General features: G+C 42.1%; 1 protein-coding gene across 3 annotated transcripts in view; it reads left to right on the forward strand.

Moving 5' to 3' along the window:
- pja2 (praja ring finger ubiquitin ligase 2) overlaps nt 1-20,864 on the forward strand; it is a 115,878-nt gene that overhangs the window by 36,770 nt on the left and 58,244 nt on the right. For all 3 annotated transcript variants that reach the window (XM_085987466.1, XM_085987473.1, XM_085987482.1), the window contains 3 exons: nt 7,076-8,138; nt 8,507-8,686; nt 11,283-11,492. In XM_085987466.1, the coding sequence (XP_085843592.1) occupies nt 7,076-8,138; nt 8,507-8,686; nt 11,283-11,492 (1,453 nt within the window). The remainder of the gene's footprint in view (nt 1-7,075; nt 8,139-8,506; nt 8,687-11,282; nt 11,493-20,864) is intronic.

The following is a 20,864-nucleotide window of genomic DNA, read 5'->3' on the forward strand; positions in this document are numbered from 1 at the left end:
AATACAGGCCTAGTCGACCCAATCTCTCCTCATACGACAGTCCTGCCATCCCAGGAATCAGTCTGGTGAACATTCGCTGCACTCCCTCTATGGCAAGTACATCCTTTCTTAGGTAAGGAGACCAAAACTGCACACAGTACTCCAGGTGTGGTCTCACCAAGGCCCTGTATAACTGTAGTAAGACACCCTTGCTCCTGTACTCAAATCCTCTAGGTTCGGAATGGTCATGGCCCTGTGGGTAGTGGAGTGGGCCCAGGGGCCGTGTAGCCTGGTTCTGCTCCTACTGTGTTCTAATTCTGTGTTAGATTTCAGGAGATGGTTTTATTCTTGTTCCTGGCTGGGGTGGAGATCGCCTTTACAGAAGGTAAGTACTGTAGAAAATATAGGGACAGTGATCTCCTGGAAGAATTTCGATCGCCTAGATGGGTCGGAGAGGAATTTCCCAGATTTTTTTCTCCCAAATTGGCCATTGGGTCTTTATCTGGATTTTCGCCTCTCCCGGGAGATCACATGGGTTCGGGTGGATGCAGAGTGATAGAAGATTTGAGGTTAGGATCAGATCAGCCATGATCTTATTGAATGGTGGAGCAGGCTCGAGGGGCCGATTGGCCTACTCCTGCTCCTATTTCTTATGTTCTTATGTTAACATACCATTTGCCTTCCTAACTGCTTGCTGCACCTGCATGTTTGCTTTCAGTGACTGGTGTACAAGGACACGCAGGTCCCTTTTGTACATCAGCATTTCCCAATCTATTGCCAGTTAAATAATACTCTACCTTTCTGTTTTTCCTACCGAAGTGGATAGCTTCACATTTATCCACGTTATACTGCATCTGCCATGTATTTGCCCACTCACTCAACTTGTCTAAATCACCTTGAAGCCTTTTTGCATCCTCCTCACAACTCACAATCCCACCTAGTTTCGTCGTGTCAGCAAACTTGGAAATATTAGTCGATGCTCCCTTGGAAAGATTTATTTTTTGTATTTTTTTTCTCCAGATATTGTCACGGCCATATTGAATGCCCATCCCTGGCTGCTTTGAGATGGTGGTGGGCCATCTTAAGTAGTGATTGTTTTAGGCCAGTTCAGAGGGTATTAATGTTCAACCATTGAGACTGGAGCTTGTACTGGGTGGGGATAACCAGTTCCCTTCCCTAAGGACATTAGTGAAAGTTGCCATATTGCCATACAAACTCAACTAGTTTATCAATTTTTTTTCCACTGCTGGTAAACTGCAAATTACCAGATTTACTGAATTCCATTTTACAACTAGCAGTTTTTATTGATGACCTCTGGGTTGCTAAACCAGTACCATAACTACTATGCTACTGTACTCTTTTTATGATTGTCAAATATAGAAGATTAAACTTCTCTATCCCTTGGAGTCTTAAATTCTCAATGAGCCACCTTTTTTCAATGTAATAATTCTAGTTTCTGTTGTTTCCATGTGTCACTCAGATGCCTAACTCAAGGTATCATCAATTTAATTTCACCAGCTATAACCTCGCCAGGATGTCATCTTTGGAGTATGGTGATAGAATTATGCACAGTATTCCAGATTTTTTTTCCCCAAGTTCATTATTATTGAGACTTGTAATCTAACCCCTTGGCTGTTCACCCCAATATTTTGTTTGCCTTCTTTATTGCTGGTGGTTTTGGTGAATTGTCCGTGAGAACCCTCAGATTCTTCGTGTGTGTGTGGGTGACCTTTAAACAAACAAATGCCATTTAGCTTAAATTTCCCTTGCTTATTTCCTTTGTTCCTCTAATTACTTTGCATTTATGCAGGTTCAGTGATATCTGCCACTTCTGACCCCATATTCATAATATATCAAAATCCCTCTATATTTGATCATCTTGCCCCCATGTTAATTTGACCTCTTCCCAAATTTTGTATAATTAACAAACTTAACTTGTTTTTTGTGCTCCCACTTCCAAATCCTTTGTACAAACAATAATGGCTCAAGGACTGATGCCAGCTAGTCCCCTCCATACTAATGCAGCTCCAAAAACAGCTAACCTTTATTTCCTATTATCCAAACCGTTTACTTCAGCGATTTGCCCTTTCCATGCCTTCCTATCTTGCTGATCAGTCTCTCATGTGACACTGCCAAAAGCTTTTCTGAAATCTAAATATATACCATCCACTGAGTTCCCCCTTGTTCACTGCAAAACAAATTCAAATAAACTGGTCAAACCTTACCTTCCTCTTTCAAATCTATACTGATGCCTCACTTTTTTTTTGCTCTATTATTCTCCACTTTCTAATATTTCATGTATTACTGCTGTCCGGTTCATCAGCTTCTCATTCTTGTAATTACCTTATTTTTTGTCCCCATCGAGGTGAGGGATGTTCATGCTGGGAAATGGAATTCTTACCATTTCAAGTACCTAGTGCCTGGATCAAGCACTCCCAGGTCAGCTATAGCATAGCCAGATGCAGTATAAATCTCCCACTACTCTGCTCCAACAATGTGCTACAGCCCCAACTTCAGAAGAGCACTTCCCACTGCACCAGTGTAATTTCCCACAGCCATCCTTTGACTTCCTTGCATGATGTTGAAATACAGACATATAAAAGAAAGTGCTGGTAATACTCAGCACGTGAGGCAGCAATGCTGCCTGACCTGTGTATTTTCAAATAAAGCTGTTGGACTATAACATGGTGTTGTGTGACTTCCTACATTTGTCCACCCCAGTCCAACACCAGCATCTCCACATCATGTGTATTTCCAGCATTTTCTGTTTTATATTTTAGATTTCCTGCATCTGCAGTATTTTGCCTGAAATACAGTTTTATACTGTAGGCCCATGCTTACTCAGAACTGGATTGAAACTACCAAAACTAATTTCAGGTTGATCCTTTGCAGCCAGTAGTTTCAATATCCTCTTTATACTGTTATTTATAAACTAAGATTCCATCCCCTTCTTCATTCCTCGGGAACCACTCCAAGGGCTATTTTCTTTGTAACTTCTAAAGCTTTCATTACACCTTTCCATAAGTAAGCTAGTCTGTAGCCCATCTGGGCTAGGTGTCTTGAGCTCTCTTTAGTGTTCTCAGCCTGTCTGCCATTTGATCTGAAATTTGTATTTTTTACATTTTTGGCAATACCTCTAATCCATGGACACAAATACGAAGAAGTCATTTAGGATATCTGATATCCTTTCATTCACTACAAGCCCACTGACTCTCACAGCTACCTGGACTACCTCCCACCCCGCCTCCTGTAAGGACTCTATTCCATTCTCCCAGTTTCTCCGTCTCCGCCGCATCTGCTCCAACGATGCCACCTTCCACACCAGTGCTTCCGACATGTCTTCCTTTTTCCTCAACCGAGGATTCCTCTCGACTGTGTCCGTTCTATCTCCTGCACTTCTGCCCTCACCCCTACCCCTCCCTCCTGGAACCACGATAGGGTTCCCCTTGTCCTCACCTTTCACCCCACCAGCCTCCACATTCAACAGATCATCCTCCGCCACCTCCAACGTGATCCCACCACCAAACGCATCTTCCCCTCCCCTCCCCTTTCAGCATTCCGTAGGGACCACTTCCTCTGAGACACCCTAGTCCACTCCTCTATCACCCCTTCCCCTTCGCCCGGCACCTTACTGTGCAACACCTGCCCTTCTACTTCCCCCCCCCTTCCCACTGTCCAGGGCCCCAAACACCCCTTCCAGGTGAAACAGCGATTTACTTGTACTTCTTGCAATCTAGTATACTGTATTCGCTGCTCACGATGCAGTCTCCTCTACATTGGGGAGACCAAACGCAGATTGGGTGACTGCTTTGCAGAACACCTCCGTTCAGTCTGTAAGGGTGACCCCGAGCTTCTGGTCGCCTGTCATTTCAGTTCACCGCTCCATTCCCACTCAGACCTCACCGTCCTCGGCCTCTTGCATTGTTCCACGGAAGCTCACCGTAAACTCGAGGAACAGCACCTCATCTTCCGATTAGGCACTTTACAGCCTTCCGGACTCTATATCGAGTGCAACAATTTCAGATCATAACCTCGGCCCCTATCATTGTTTTTTTTTTTTTTATCAACACTTTTGGTTTGTGCCTTTTCCTTTTTTTCTCTCCTACGTGGCAGCTGTCTTTCATTCTGCCAGTGCATTTCACACTTCATCTAGCGCCATCCTTTGTTTCTTTACCTACCCTATTACCATCTCATCTTGCCTTGAATATCTCTTAATGTCTCTTCACCTCTCACAGACCTTCCCTTTTGTTCTTTCATCCCCCTCCCCCATTTCCCAGCCCCCAAACTTGCTTTTTCATCCATTTCATTTCCTGCTTTTTTTCTCAGTTCTGACGAAGGGTCTTCGACCTGAAACGTTAACTCAGTTTCTCTCTCCATGGATGTTGCCTGGCCTGCTGAGTTTTTCCAGCGTTTTCTGTTATCTGATATCCTTTGGTCACTTGATACTGTTTCACCCTTGGGATACTCCTGTTTCCTTTTGTTTGCTCTGAATGTATTCACAAGTGTTTTGAGTTTGATTTATATTCTCATTTGTATTTTAGCTATGCGGAACAATATTATAACTTCCTTTGCTTAATATTGATCCACGCCTCTTGCTCTACCCATCGATTTATACATGACCAAGTTTTTTATTCCTTTTATTTTCTGTGTTGCTTCCATTGTTGCCAACATTAGCTTCCTTCATTGCCACTCTTTCCTAGTTTATGGTTACTTTGTAATCTGATTTTTGTTTTTGTACTTCTCCCAGCTTCCATTGTATGGCTGATTTTAACCCTAACCATATTGTGGTCATTGTTTCCAAGCGATTCCCAATTATAACTCATGTTCTCGGCACGATCCTTTGTATCTACCACTAGCCTCAAACAAGGCCAGTGGTTTAGAAGTGGGCATGGCCAGGGATGGGGACTCTCAGGCTGGAAATTTCCATGGCCCCCAGCCTGACGGAACATCGGCTGGTTGGTACGCCATGGAAGCAGGCATACTGATTGGTCTGCCAAACCACAAAAGGTGGGGCCCACCTGTTACATAAGATAATATGGCACAGAAACAGGCCATTCGGCCCAACCAGTCCATGCTGGCATTTATACTCCACTCGAGCCTCCTCCTGTCTTTCCTCATCTAAATCTATCAGCATAACCCTCTTTTTTTTCCCCTCATATGCTTCTCTAGCCTCTCCTTAAATGCATCTACTATTCGCTTCAACCACTCCCTATGGTAATGAGTTCCACATTCTCACCACTCTTTTGGTAAAGAAGTTTCTTTTGAATTCCCTGTTGGATTTCTTGGTGACTATCTTATATTGATGGCCTCTAGTTATGCTCTTCCCCACAAGTGGAAACATTCTCTGTGTCCACTCTATCAAAACCTTTCATAATTTTAAAGACCTCTATTAGGTCACCCCTCAGCCTTTTTCCAAGAGAAAAGAGACCCAGCCTGTTCATCCTTTCCTGATATGTATACCCTCGCATTTCTGGTATCATCCTTGTAAATCTTCTCTGCACCCACTCCAGTGCCTCTATATCCTTTTTATAATATAGCGACCAGGACTGCATGCAGTAATCTTAAGTCTAAGTCTAACTAATGTTCGATACAGGTTTAGCATAACTTCCCTACTTTTCAATTCTATCTCTCTAGAAATAAACCCTAGTGCTTGGTTTGCTTTTTTTATGGCCTTGCTAACCTGTGTCGCAACTTTTAGTGATTTGTGTATTTGTACTCCGAGATCCCTTTGTTCCTTTACCCCACCTAGACTCGCACCCTCCAAATAATAAGTGACCTCCCTATTCTTCCTACCAAAATGTACTACCTCACATGTATCTGTTGAACTTCATTTGCCAATTATATGCCCATTCTGCAAGTTTATTAATGTCCTCCTGTAACTTGTTGCAGTCCTCCTCGGTATTGAATACCCCCCCCCCCCCCAAAAAAAAATTTGGTGTCATATGCAAATTTAGAAATTGTGTTTTTGATTCCTAAGGCTAAATCGTTAATATAAATTGAACAGCACTTGTGGAACACCACTACCCACCTTCTGCCACTGTGAATAGCTACCCTTTACTCCTACTCTGTTTTCTGTCCTGAAGCCAGCCAGCAATCCATTCTGCTACTTGTCCCCTGACTCCGCATTCTCTGACCTTGTTCATCAGTTTATTATGGGGTACCTTATCGAAGGCCTTTTGGAATCCAGATAAATTACATCTACTGTATTATCATTATCTAATCTCTGTTACCTCTTCAAAAAATTCAGTAAGGTTGGTCAAGCAAGACTTTCCCTTTTGAAATCCATGTTGACTATTCATTATTTTTGGTTTCTAGATGTTCTTCTATTTTCTCCTTTAGTAGGGATTCCATTATTTTTCCTACCACCAATGTTAAGCTGACTTGTCTATAATTCCCTGGACATGTTCCTATCCCCCTTCTTAAATATCGGTATTACATTAGCTATCTGCCAGTCCTCTGGCACTGTACCTTTTTCTAACTATTTATTAAATATGCGTCGTAATGCCTCTGCTATCTCTTCCCTAGATTCTTTTAAAATGTGTGGATGCAATCAGACCAGGGGTTTTATCCTCTGAGTTTGATTAATTTAATATATCCCTTTTTATTGTAAATGCGCTTCTCATTACTAATCTCATCATCCAAGTTAGCTAAGGCCTAGATCATGGCTTCGACCCTTGATGAAAAAATTAATTTTGCAGGTACATTTTGGCCCCCATCACAGCATTTTTCTGCCTCCTTGTGCAGGTGGACACCCAAGGTGTGCCCTTAATGGCGTGGCCACCCATTCACTTTCATTAAATCAGGCGACCTCCCCATGACTGTGAACCTTGGTCAGTGCCAGGTCAGGTGTGAGTACATCCTGGTTCAAAGGTTTTTGAGCCATATATGTTTAATGTCTACACTGCATCTGTTTGCATTCAATGCAGTCTAAGCAATTAGTCCTTTTAAACTAGCTAAAATGGGAGTTGTCCTGTGTTTAGTTGAGTTTGCATTGATTTAGACACCTCAAGCTGCATTTGAATATACAGGTGATTGTAGTTTGTTATAGTGCTGAATTTCAAGTTACTTGAGATTTATATTTTTTCTCTCTTCATAGATCCCAGTAGAATCTTAACAACAAATGAGCTTCTGCTGCAATGCACTGGGTATGACCTAACTATGGAAACTAAGAGAGACACAGGTTGTGAACCTCAAAAAGAGAATAGATTTTTGCCATCACCTCTGAACCAAAGACTTTTTCAATGTGAGTCCAATGACTTTGCTTTACCCAGTGCTACAGAGCCATTAGGCAGTTATTCAGGTAGCCAAAGTACAGAGTCCTCCAAGTGGTCAATTCCGAGTGATTTTTTTGAGACTGATTCCAGAAATCAGACTGGAATTGGTTTTGTAAATATTGATTCTTATGAACCAGAAAGCAGCGAAGGAGAGGATGAAGACTCATCTATTCACTCATCCTTGCAAAAAGAAGGAAAACTTCAGAAAAGGCTGGACACCATGCTTTCAGAGTTAGAGAAAGGTGTTGACTATCTTAATGGGCTACAGTCATATCTCTCTGCTGTAATCCATGAGGGTAGCAACCAACAGATCGAACCGCCATGCTCTATTGCATTAGACAATTTGTCTAATACAGACGTTGGTGTTAAAGGACATCAAACTGAATTGAAAGAGCATAGGAAAACTTTGCCAGCAGTAGGAAATGTGGAAGAAATTAATGGCTATGTCAGGATGGAGGACATAAAAGAAAAAAGAGAAAGAAATCTTGATAAAACCTCACTGAGTGTTCAAGCTGAAGGAAACATTTTTTGTTGTATGACAGAGCAACCAAGTTCCTCAGAAATGGTAGTAAGACCAAAAGTTAGAAAAGAAAGAGTTGAAACACATTCTAAAAGAGATCTGCACTCTCCTGATGAGCTTTATAGCTATTGTACAAGGGAAATCAAGGCTGACGTTGAGTGTTGTGGATCAAATTGTGCCTTGTGGAACTGCAGGGGTAAAATCCATAGAGATTCAAAGATTGGGTCTGGACCGAATGGCAAAGAAACTACTGGTGTTCAGAAGGAACCGGCTACCATCCAACTACAAGAAAAGCCTGAAGATACCACAACAGAAAACAGCTTCTGGGATGACTTTGAAAATGATTGTAACAAAGGTGAAGAGAGGTAACAAAATGTTTTGTTTACTACCTCACTGAAGGATATGAAATCTAATTTATTATTACTGTTAATTTAATGAATCATTGATTGCAAATATGCCAACTAGTACAGAATCTCATTTCCCATATCTTCAAATTGGTAACAAAGCTAAAGTTTATAATATTGTCCTTCAAATTCATAACAAAGCAACAGTTTATTATAATGTCCTTTTGTCAGCTTGGCATACTAGGTATTTTGGGTTAACTGGTCTCCATTAAACTTACAAAAGCAAACTGAGTTTTTGTAATTGTTAGCCTGATTAAAAATGAGCAATATTTAGATGGCATGTACTTTAATGCACTAATTTTCCCCTCTATCTCCCCCCTCAAAAACAGCTCTCTAAGCAGTGACGAGGAGTGGTCAGCAATATGGACCTCTGATTTCGTTTTAGAACAAATGCACTCTAGCGATGAGAGCTGGGAAACCTTATCAGGAGTTGATGAAAAACAAACTGAACCAAACAGCATTAGTAGCAGCCTGGATGAAGAAACTTTTAAACATTGTTTCACTGTAGGGTATGCAACTAGCTTCAGTCATTGGATTTAATTTTAAGTCTCTGATGTACTAGAACAGGGGTGTCAAACATACGAACCATGGCCAAATGGGGCCTGTGAAGCAGTTTCAACCGGCCCGTGTTTAAGTTTGTTGTGTGTCCTGAAATGGGATATGAATCTCCCAGGTGCTGCTTCGAACAACCCGGAAGAAATGCACCTTTTAAACTTTGCTTTGTGACATCACCCTCTCTCCCCCCTCACCTCCACCCCCTATACAGGCACCGAGAGCCGGCACGCATGGAGTGACCAGAAACTGGACCAACTGGTAGAGGGGACTCGAGGGGAAGAAAAGTATAGATTAGGAAAGGGGATGGTGGGAGTCGGGAAAATGGGGCTTGGGTGCAGGACCTTGCGCCCAGAAATTGGTATACATTGCGCCTGTTTTACGCCCAAAATAAGGGCGAAATGTGTCTAAATGAATTTTGCTGAATGTAGCCTATGCCAAGTGCTAGGATGTCTGATCAGGCCCAACATGTAAATTGAGTTTGACACCCCTGTACTAGAATATAGATCTGTTACTGTGTGTAGTACATATAGTGACCATTTATCATTTTATTAAATAAATTGAAGTGCACATTATTTCTCAAACAATCCGCCTATTTCTATGGCACATTTTAATTGGTTTGTCCACATAATAAAATACATTTATTTCATAGCATTTACAGCACAAACAGGATATTTCACCCAACTGGTCTATGCTGGCGTTTATGCCTCCTCTATGCTGGCGTTTATGCCTCCTCATCGAACTCTCAGGTTAACCTTTCTCCCTCGTGTGTTTATCTACCATTCTCTTGCATGCATCTATGCTATTCGTCTCAACTACTCCTTGTGCTAGTGAGTTCTACATTCTAACCACTCTAGGTAAAGAGGTTCCTTCTGAATTCCTAGAACCTTGGATCTATTGGCATCGATCTTGTATTTATGGCCCCTAGTTTTGGACTCTCCACAAGTCACTCTCTATCAAATCCTTTCATAATCTTAAAGACCTCCATCAGGTCACCTCTCAACCTTCTCTTTTCTGGAGAAAAGCGCTCCAGCCTGTTCAGTGTTTCCTGTTAAGTATAACCTCTCTGTTCTGATATGATCCTTATCTTTTTTACACCTTCTCCAGTGACTCTCTCCTTTTTATAATAGGGAGACCAGAACTGTTCACAGTACTCCAAATGTGGTCTAACCAAGGTTCTATACAAGGTTTAACAACTTCTCTGCTTTTCAATTCTATCCCTCTAGAAATGAACCCCAGTGCTTTGTTTGCTTTTTGTATTATACTACAGTACTAGCCTTCTTGTATAATGCATTAGCAAATGGCTTGTTATTGATAGAACCCAAATTAGAACGTTAACTTTTGTGTCACTAAAGAATGTACTTACTGTTGTGCATAGCTGTTTTGAGATCCATTGTGCTTTGTGGTTGTCAGACTTTTTTGCTGGGAGGGAGGGAGGGAGGATAGGAAAATAATGTGATGTGAAATTGAAGTGTATACTTTGACAGAGTTTATACTGCCAACTTCATGCCAAAATATAGTGTAAGTGGAGTATTATTAATTTAGCAGTAAAATTGCTGGAGAGAATCTGGTTTAAAATGCAATTTAGGATGGTTGAAGCTGACCACTTTTTTAATAGTTTCGCAGAGGAATTCTTCATATTTTTCACATCCAATTGAGTAAGATTGAAGGTGGGCAGGAGGGAAAAAATAAAGTGGGGCCACCACACTGGGCCCTCCCCCCTGATTTAGGAATATTTTATTTTTAAACAGTAGTTGTAAATTTTAGAACTTATTTTAAGAGGCTGCATTCTGGGTAGCTGGTCTGACAAGACTTGTTCACAGGCCTCCATCAGTGGTCTGAGGCCTATACAAGAATATGCTGTATTCATCCACTACACAACTACATGATATTAGAAAATGTTGACCTAAACTGAATTAAAATCAAAGATCTTGAGATAAAGGCTAACATTCCATTGACCGTTGATTACATTTTGTACCTGAGCACTAGCTTTTAGTGATTTGTGTACCTGGACACCAAAATTCCATTGCTCCTTCATAGTTCCTAGTCTCTCGTCGTTAAGGGAATATTCCAAATTGTCTTTCTTGGATCCAAGGTGGAGAGATCTCAGTTCCCCCACATGAACTGCATCTGCCACAATTTTGCCCACTCACTTATTCTGTCTGTCCCTTTTTGTAACTTTCCTGCTCCCATCTGCACAAAAATGTGCCTCTAAACTTCGGATCCTTCATCCAAGTCATATATGTAGTGAAAAGCTGAGTCCCCAGTATAGATCTCTAGCGAACTCTACTTGTCACATTCCTCCCTCCCTCCCTTCTTAAATAATGGAGTGACATTTGCAATTTTCCAATCCAAAGGCATAATTCCTGAATGTAGAGAGCTTTGGAAAATTATGAGTAACACACCTAATGAAATTTGTTGTTAAAACAAAGTATGATATAGAAGACAGCCTTTTTTTGTATTTTGGATGAAGATTTTCTCCTAGCTTGCTTTCTTTTTTTTTAATGCAAGCAGATGACCGTGTACAGTAACCATTTTTTTTTATTTCTGCAGAGAACAAGCCTCTTTGGAAGAAGGCGAGATCCCCTGGGTAGCATTCAATGAAGAAAGTGACAGCAGCAGCAGCAGCAGCAGCAGCAGCAGCAGTACTGATGAGACTGAAGGGCTAGGTCAACTTGCTCATTCAGGGCTTCTAATTCTGGATGGTAACAACAACTTTGAAGATGATTCGAGCATAAGTGAAGACTTGGACATGGAATGGAGGTTTGTAAGGTTTTTATATTTTTGTTGGCATCCAGGAACTACTTCTTACAGCTGGAATTGTGATCCTGTGATAATGATTCTATTCTGTCTATAAAGGAGGCATTTCTCATCTCACCAATTGTCATGCATTTGTTCATAGTGACTTCATGCTTCTTGCACAGAACTTGATCCATGGCTGATTACATATTGGAGCAGGAGTGGGCAATTATTTGCGCTGGAGGGCCATTTAAGTTTTAGTGAGCTGTTGAGGGCCACACACAATGGCCCAGAAATTCAGGTCGGGGGCTTCCCGCGGGTGCAAGCCCCCGACCTGCACTTACTTTGCGCGCTGGCTGTTGTGCTGTGGGCCCGCGTGGAATTCCGATCCTGGGCCTGCTCCAATCCCAGGGGCGCAGTTAGTTCGATGCGTCCCCTGGGATCACGTGGGCCATGGGGAGCCAATCAGAGCAGGGAATGCTCCATTCATAAGTTTGACAGGAAGAGCTGTCAAAAGTTAGAAATACTACGAGCCCCAAAACATCACACAATCTTCAAATACATTTTTTTAAATCACATTTTTAAAATAAACTATAAATTACATGAAATAACTATTTTAAACAATAATTTAAATTTTTGAGAAAAAATTATTTTCTAACGGGGCTAAAAATAAACTTATATCGCTTTAAAGTATTTAAAAATAATAAACCTGTGGGAAAAAATGTTTTAATTTTAACTAATTCACCACTTACCTTGTAAAAAGCAGGCCTTACGCCTGCTTTTTATATGTGTAAATTCTGCAGACTTACCCTCCCGGGAAAACCTGTTTTAAAAAAAAAAACACCTAAGTTTGATGCGCACGCGCTGCCTCTCCTGCACACGCGTTCCACCTCTTAACCCCTTCGTTCAGGGGAACGGAAGTGCCGGTTTCCCGCGCATGTGCAGTGCATGCAGGAAACCGGCACTTCCATTGGGCTTACGGGTGAGTACCCCATGCGTACTTGCCCGTGGAGACCCGAATTTCTGGGCCATTGAATTAACAACTACCATTTAAAATTTGTTCTGGCATTTATTGTATAAAGAACCCATCATGCCATTTCCACATTAAATAAAAATAACAACACTTATTAACATGATACAGATTTACACAAAACTCACCTTAGCCATTGATATTATGCCATAATTAAAACTGGTTACTCGACAGTTGCTGTAAAATTTTGCAAAAGAAAGAAAAACTTTAAACAGTTAAACTTTCAGAAGATATATTTTAACAATTATAGATAAGAAACAAATCTTATGCTAACAATCAAACATCTATTTAAAAAAAAAAAAAAATGTCTTTTTTGAGTAGTGTGTATAAGAAGCGATTGCATAATAGCTTAAAATATAGTCTTACACTTGCATATTGAAAATCGGGTTAAAGAAACTCGCTCAATGGGAAGAATGAAGCCTCTGGTATGCATTAATCAGAGAATTATCATCTCCATTGTTGCAGAGCACTGCTACAAGGTGGTCATCGCTCATCGAAGATCTATGCCTTGATTTATTGAATTTCATCACGGAAAATGTCTGCTTGCAAATGTATGTTGATCCAAACAGCACAAGCATATTCTGGGCATTTTTGGTCTTTGGAAAACACTGTTCATTGAGAAAGGTGTAAAACCCAGGAAACGGCCCCGATTTGAATTGCTCTGCAAGCATTGCGTCACATTGCAGGTCGATAAGCTCAAGTTGAAGGCACTGCCTCCCCAATGTGCGGCCCATTTAAATTTTTGCGCATGCGTGGTACCTACAATGTAAAAGCAGATAACTGCGTGGCCGTGCAGCTTAGCGGGCACATTGGTTGGGGGTCACATGGAATGTTGTTAACATCAAATGTGAACGGTGAGGATACCAAAGACAGGTCATTTTCTATCATTTCTAAAATCCTGGCATCGCAGAGAAAACTCAGCATGCAAGTCGAGTGGTATAGTTTTTCAGCTTTTCACAAGCAATCTGTCGCAAAGTGGGGAAAATGACTGAACTGCTTGTTTTCTGTCTGACTGGAGAAAAGGAGTAACTGTCATAAATGACTTGACACTGAAATGCAAATCATGAGCAATTAGCCCTTTCCCTTGCAGTCTTAAATTCAGTTTGTTTATGTGGCCCATGATATCAACAGCGAATGCAAACTCGGAGCTAATCCGTTTCATTCAACTAGAAAATGTGAATCTTTTTTCAGAAACAAACCAATCTCTGCGCTCAGTTCCCAGTCTTTTCAAAGCTTTACCTAAACTAAGCCATCTTGCCATGATACAGAACATCCATGAGCTTGGATTCAGATTGCTCAAGCAGAGTTAGAAATTGCCTGTGGTTAATCCTTTTGCTCGAATGTAGTTTGACCACTTTCGTAGCTGTGTCCACGACATTGCTTAGTTTGAGAACACTTTTACAGAATACCTCTTGATGAATAACGCAATGTAGAAAAATTATTTTCTGTTCTGGATTTGTTTCTCTGACTTGGTCTTGAATTCTTTTCAGTAATCCAACATGTTTCCTGTCAGATTTGGGCTTTCATCGGTGGTCACACGCGCCAATGTTTTCCACTCCACTCTTAATTTTGACATGCACTGATTTACAGCCTCCAATAAATCTTTTCCTGTTGATGCCAAATCTTCTGAGAGCTCAATTTTCAGTGATACCTTGTGAAAAAACTTTGCTCTTTTTGCATACAAGCAACCATGTCATCAGCTTTCTTTGCTTTTTCTTCGGCAGACAAGGTTTTATATTTGGATGGCTGTTTACACTCAAAATGCTGATTCAAATTATATTCTTTGAGTACTGCTTTCTTTGCAAATTAAGCACGCAGCTTTTCCATCCGTATCAGTTTTTAAAAAAATTTAGAAGTCCACTCTTTTTGTTAAATATTCAGCATTCAGTGGCTACCTTTCTCCTCTTTGTGCTCATTCCCGAATTTGGGTTAGGGTTCGAGCGTATTTTTCTGTTGGGACCTGGCAACACTGACGTAGTCACTAACCGACGCTTTTGTTATTCACATGCAGTGGTGTTATGTATTGCATGTTTTTTCCTTTTTCTAAATGAGTGGTTCTCAAACACTTTTTTTGATTGAAGGACCCCTTTTCAAATGGATTAGTAGTCATGGAACCCTATCTAAATTTATAATACTGTAATACTCAGTATGAAAGTGCTGCATTTAAAGAGTATTTTAATAATGCTTTTAAGAAAATGGGTATTTACTATCCGATACAGATTTCCCCCCCCCCCCCCCCCCATATTGCTTTTGTGTTCTTGATTGGGATGAAATAATCATTGCTCAATAAATCATTGAAATCAGAGCATCATAAATGTTTCAGATCAATGAAAATATTTGATAGGCACCGTAACTGCTGGTAAATTTAATAACCTACCTATACTATGCTCACTGGCACTTTAAACCACGTAAGTGAATTCTGTTCCAGTGTTCAACACGTAGTCAGCAGAAATCAGGAGGCAATCAGATGCTTGCTTACATCGTAAATCTTTGTGCTGCTCTCGCCACTCCTCCATGCGCGCTCCCCTCCTCGCATGTGGTAGCTGCACTCTGTTCCCGCCTCGCACCAAGCCTGCCTCTGGCTGCCGCTAATCCGCTTACTCTGGACCACATCCTCTGGTCATTCACTAAAGCTCTACTCTCTACAGATAAAAGCAGGTAAGCTGATTTCCTGCTCCTCTCAAAGTCTCTGAATCTTCAGAATATTTCGCAGACCCGTTTTGAGAACCACTGTGCGGGCTGGATGGAATTAGTTGGCGGGTTGGATACGGCCCCATGGCCGTATTTTGCCCACTACTGTATTCGCATATTTGTAAGAAACTGGATCTGGTTTTATTACCTTGCAAAATAATAAAAGAATCCTAATTATTCATTTAGCCTTCGATACACTATAGGAGTAAAGTCAGCTTGACTGGTTCTGGGAAAAACCATGTGCTAAGTACATTTTAAAGTCATGACATTGTAGATAAATGATGACGCCTGTCGCCTCTTGCTGCCATGCTGTAAAATAACCTAGGATCCATGCCATTGCGTCAATTTTTTTACCACAGCTAATAGGTTATGTTTTCTGTTGCTTGTGATATAGCTCTTGCTGTTAAACTGGGACATAGCCTTCAGTATCTGAGCAGTAGATTAGATTGATGATCTTTACAATTTTCACAGTTTTTAAGTGTATTCTTTTTCCAAACTAGGCATATTCAGGTTTGTAATCCAAAGAATTTAGGCATTTGAGTTTTGACTCCACACAGACAAGATGCATCCAGCTGGCCTGTGAAATGTGACTGTCAGCATTTACCTGCATCAGAATGAGCAAAGTGCCCCCATAGTTGGGACAGTAGTGTAGATTTTCTCATTGGGCGTAAACCCAACCAGAAGCTGGGTAGTGCACAACTCGTACCTGCCCAACCTTCATAGCACCGCAGTATTAAAAGGCTTGCAGCAGCTTAAATAAAGAGGCATCCTAAAATTTAAAGCTGATGAAGCAAACCAGCTTTAATCCAAAAATGTCTGGATGAAGGTATCCACTAAATGTTAGAGCAGGACAGCGACCCAGGTCTCTTAGTTGATGAGTCACTGAAGGTCTATAAGCAGCGAGTAGGAGGAGATAGTCGCCATTATCGATGACTGACTGCTCCAATGAAGCAATGTAGGGAAACCTTTCTAGACCTTATCAGGACAGCCAGGGTAGGACAACGTACCATGACCTTAAATTAAGAGTACAAAGCATGTATGACACTTGCAGTTACCCACCCTTGAAACTGTCCTAAAATACTTTACAGTTTCTGCGATGCTCTTTACACTCTGGAAGTATTGCTACACTCAAATCCTTTACAAGCATTCAGCCTGAAAAGATACCTCCCATCTAATGTAACTAACTGTTGCATGTCGATGTCAACACACTCACTTTGGGCCACTTGGTGACAGTTGTTGTTACTGCATGCTATCTAAATAATTGCAGCCTCTCACCTTTTACTCTTCCTCCAAGAGAAGACAGACCATCCAGGTGTCAGAAGTCAATGATGGTAGATATCCAAAATTGAGAGTGCTAACCCCATATGAGGAAAAAGCTCTCCAAGATCTTTGAAGGGAAGCTATTATAGGGGTTGCTGAAGATGGGGGGCAATAGTCAGGCAGCTGCTAGCTGAGGATTTGTTACTAACTTGTGCTGCTTTGCCTTCTCGTCCTATATTCTTATTCAGTAATTGTCAGCACGGAAGTACTTTACCATGTCACCTAATTAAAGCTATATGTGAAGGCTGCTCAACCAGGACATCATTGTGACCTGTCTTTTTTCCTTTTAGATGTGCTGGACTTTGAAGACGTAGGCCCCAGAATATCTGGTGTCAGCCAGTGCTTCATTGAGCACATTGTCACTCCCTCTTTCTCTCAAGTACCAGCTCAGTATGTCCATCTTTGGTAATTGAAAGCGTGCACTGGGTGAGACAGACCATTAATGAGCAGGAGCAGCTAGTAGTAGCATAGAAGAGGGGATAAACTTGCTAGCTGGAGGGTCAGCTTGCATTGCAACTCAACAGATGATCTGGATTTCATGAATCCTACTTTTAAAAGGATATTGTCAGAGCATCAAGGCATTGGGGACCATGTCTAACAGTAAGCTACAGAGGGTGGCTCTAATGGAGTCTACTAACCACGTGCAGTTATCCTGCAGGATAGTTTCAGAAAATGGGCAAACATGAAAGTTGAATGCAGTTGTGGATTTTACAGTCACTGACAGAGCTGTTTGACTGCAGTTCTGCTTGCAGCATGTAATATAACTTGGTCACCACTTTTCTGGTAAAGCAATGTGTTGGCAAGCATTGCTTATTGCACATGTTAAGTATTGTGTGTCTGCCTGTATATTTTGGGTGGGTGGGTGCAGAGTGCCACTGGTGCACTTTGACTTGCTTGACATCCCTCTGTTGATCATCTCCTCCTCCTCCTCCTTTCTAAAAGCAGTGGTATATAAATTCCACTGGAAAACCTATTGTGGTACTGTGACGGGAGTTTTTTTTTAAACAATAGGACAGCACCACAGCAATTGCTGTAAGATTCAAAAGCTCAGTTGAAGCACAAAAAAACTAAGAGAAAAATTTCAGCAATTGTGTTCTGCCCTAGGGCAGGGCCTAACTCCAGATTCTTGAGCCACTTACTAGGGTAGAATAGCTGCTATGATTTCCAGTTGCCTTTCTCACTGTTTTTCTCTTCAGCATACCTTCTCCTAGGTGGGCTGCAACCAAGGCTAAAGAACCCGCACCCATCAGACGCAAGTACCCCCACTGGACATCAGCCCGGTACAAGAAACTCGTTTAAACGGCACCTAAATATCCAGAAATCTCTAACCGGCAGAATTCATACTCCGAAAACAACAACTTAATAACCGGAAATGTTGCCGAGTCCAAGTCTCCCGCGGTGGCCGAGTTAGTCAGTGGGGGTAGCTCTCCAAACTGCCATTACTCTGCTTCTTGGCGCTGTCTGAAGTCTGAACACCTCCATAACAGGAGTCTGACTCTGTTTGTTAAAAAATAACCTCCGTAGATAACCCTCTCCGTCATCCGGAATTTTTAATCAACCGGCACCATTCCCGGCCCCGTCGGTGCCGGATACCAGAGTTTCCTGTATCTGCTTACCAGAGCTGTGTGGAGTGGAGAACGAACCGAACCCTTCTGATTCAGAGGCAGGAATGCAAACACTGAGCCAGTGGTCACTCTGTCCAGACCCCAGTACCCTGCTGGATGTCAACCCAGTATTTAGAGACCATATTCTAGTCTCCACTTGCTGGGGCTGTCTGGAGTGAGCTTGACCATAAGAGCAGGAGTAGGCCATTCGGCCCCTCGAGCCTGCTCTGCCATTCAATAAGATCATGGCTGATCTGATCTTGGCCTCAACTTTTCTGCCTGTTCCCCATAACCCTTGATTCCCCTGTAGCTCAAAAATCTGTGTCTCAGCCTTGAATATATTCAATGACTCGGCCTCCACAGCTCTCGGGTAGAGAATTCCAAAGATTCACGACCCTCAGAAGAAATTCCTCCTCATCTGCATCTTAAATGGGCGACCCCTTATTCTGAAACTATGCCCCCTAGTTCTAGATTCCCCCACGAGGGGAAACATCCTCTCAGCATCTACCCTGTCAAGCCCCCTCAGAATCTTGTATGTTTCAATAAGATCACTTCTCATTCTTCTAAACTCCAATGAATATAGGCCCAACCTGCTCCACCTTTCCTCATAAGACAACCCCTTCATCCCAGGAATCCACCTAGTGAACCTTCTCTGAACTGCCTCCAATGCAAGTATATTCCTCCTTAAACTCGCCAAGGCTTCTTTGACAGCACCTCCCAAACCCATGACCTCTTCCACCTAGAAGGACAAGGGCAGCAGGTGCATGGGAACACCACCACCACCTCCAAGTCACACACCATCCTGACTTAGAAGTATATCGCAGATCCTTCATCGTTGCTGGGTCAAAATCATGGAACTCCCTTTCTAACAGCACTGAGAGAATACCTTCACCACACGGACTGCAGCGGTTCAAGAAGGCGGCTCACCACCACCTTCTCGAGGGCAGTTAGGGATGAGCAATAAATGCTGGCCTTGCCAGCAACGCCAACGACCCATAAAAATGAATTTTTTTAAAAAGACCAAAACTGTATGCAGTACTCTAGGTATCGTCTCACCAACACCCTGTACAGTTGTAGCAAGACTTCCCTACTTTTATACTCCATCCCCCTTTGCAATAAAGGCCAACATTCCATTTGCCTTCCTAATTACTTGCTGCACCTGCATGCTAACTTTTTGAGTTTCATGTACGAGGACAACCAGATCCCTCTCTACCGCAGCATTCTGTAGTCTCTCTCCATTTAAATAATATTTTGCTTTTCTATTCTTCCTACCAAAGTGGATAACCTCACATTTTCCCACATTGTACTCCATCTGCCAAATTTTTGCCCACTCACTTAACCTATCTATACCCCATTGCAGACTCTTTGGGCAGGATTTTCATTGGGCCGTGGAGGCGGCATTGGAGGCGTGTGGGGGGTTAAAATCCCGAAATCAGGGGTCACGAACCCAACCCGCCTCCATGCTGGTTTCAAAGGAGGCGGGTACCCGACCCGCACTGGGACCTGCCTCCCCGAGGCAGGAAGGGGATTAGTGCCAATTAACTGCCTGTTAACAGGTAGTTAACAGGCAGTTTTTAGCCTAATCCCTATTTTCATTGCTGAAGTGTGGATTCCCGAGTGCTCCAAACCACGCCAAGTTAGCGAGGCGGGCTGAAGGGCTTGGAGGGGTTGAGATGTCCAGTGTTCAGGTGAGTGATGGGTGCATGAGCGCAGAGGTAAGTGTGTTTGGTGTGTTTAAAGTAGTTTTACTTACCTTTACAGCCTTCCTTCCTTCAGGTCTCGGGAGTCCCTCATCTCACTGGCACAGAAAGCAGAATGGCCGCGATCTGTCAAAAATTGCAGCATTCGGCTTTCTGTTCTGAGGAAGGAATTAACTTGGAGTACAGATTGTCAGTGTTTGACAGCTTCAAACAGCTGTCAAATGCTGATATTTCATCTGTCAAAAGGTCTTGACAGATGAAATATCAATCTGTGATGTCACCTGTTGCCGGGTGGCCCTTAATTGGCCAACAAGGTCAATCAAGTCAAAATCGTGTGGGTTGGCTGCAACTCGATGGAGGTGGGACTACAACCCTGAAAGTTGTAGACCCGCCTCCTCAATGAAAATCCAGCCCTTTGTGTCCTCACAACTTGCTTTCCCACCTATCTTTATATTATTAGCAAATTTGACTACACTACACTCCGTCCCTTCATCCAAGTCATTAATATAGATTGTAAATAGTTGAGGCCCCAGCACTGATCCTTGTGGCATCCCACTAGTTACAGTTTGCCAACCTGAAAATGACCCATTTATCCCAACTCTGTTAGTTAGCCAATCCTCTATCCATGCTAATATATTACCCCCAACACCATGAGCTCTTATCTTGTGGTAACCTTTTATGTGGCACTTTATCGAATGCCTTTTGGAAATCTAAAAACACTACATCTACTGGTTCCCCTTTATCCACCCTGCTCGTTACATCCTCAAAGAACTCTAATAAATTTGTCAAACACTATTTTCCTTTCATACAATCAAGCAGAGCCAACATGGTTTTATTATTATTTTCTAAATGTCCTGCTACTGCGTCCTTAATAATGGATTCCAGCATTTTCCCAATGGAAGATTACAACCAATGCATCTACTATTTCTGCAGCCACTTCTTTTAAGACCCTAGGATACAGGCCATCGGGTCCAGGGGACTTGTCAGCCTTTAGTCCCATTAGTTTTGCCTAGTACTTTTTTCTCTAGTGATAGTGATTGTTTTAAGTTCC

Source organism: Somniosus microcephalus, chromosome 1, assembly GCF_052327205.1.
Source record: "Somniosus microcephalus isolate GS21.2 chromosome 1, FLI_Smic_1.0, whole genome shotgun sequence".
Classification (NCBI taxonomy): Eukaryota; Metazoa; Chordata; class Chondrichthyes; order Squaliformes; family Somniosidae; genus Somniosus; species Somniosus microcephalus.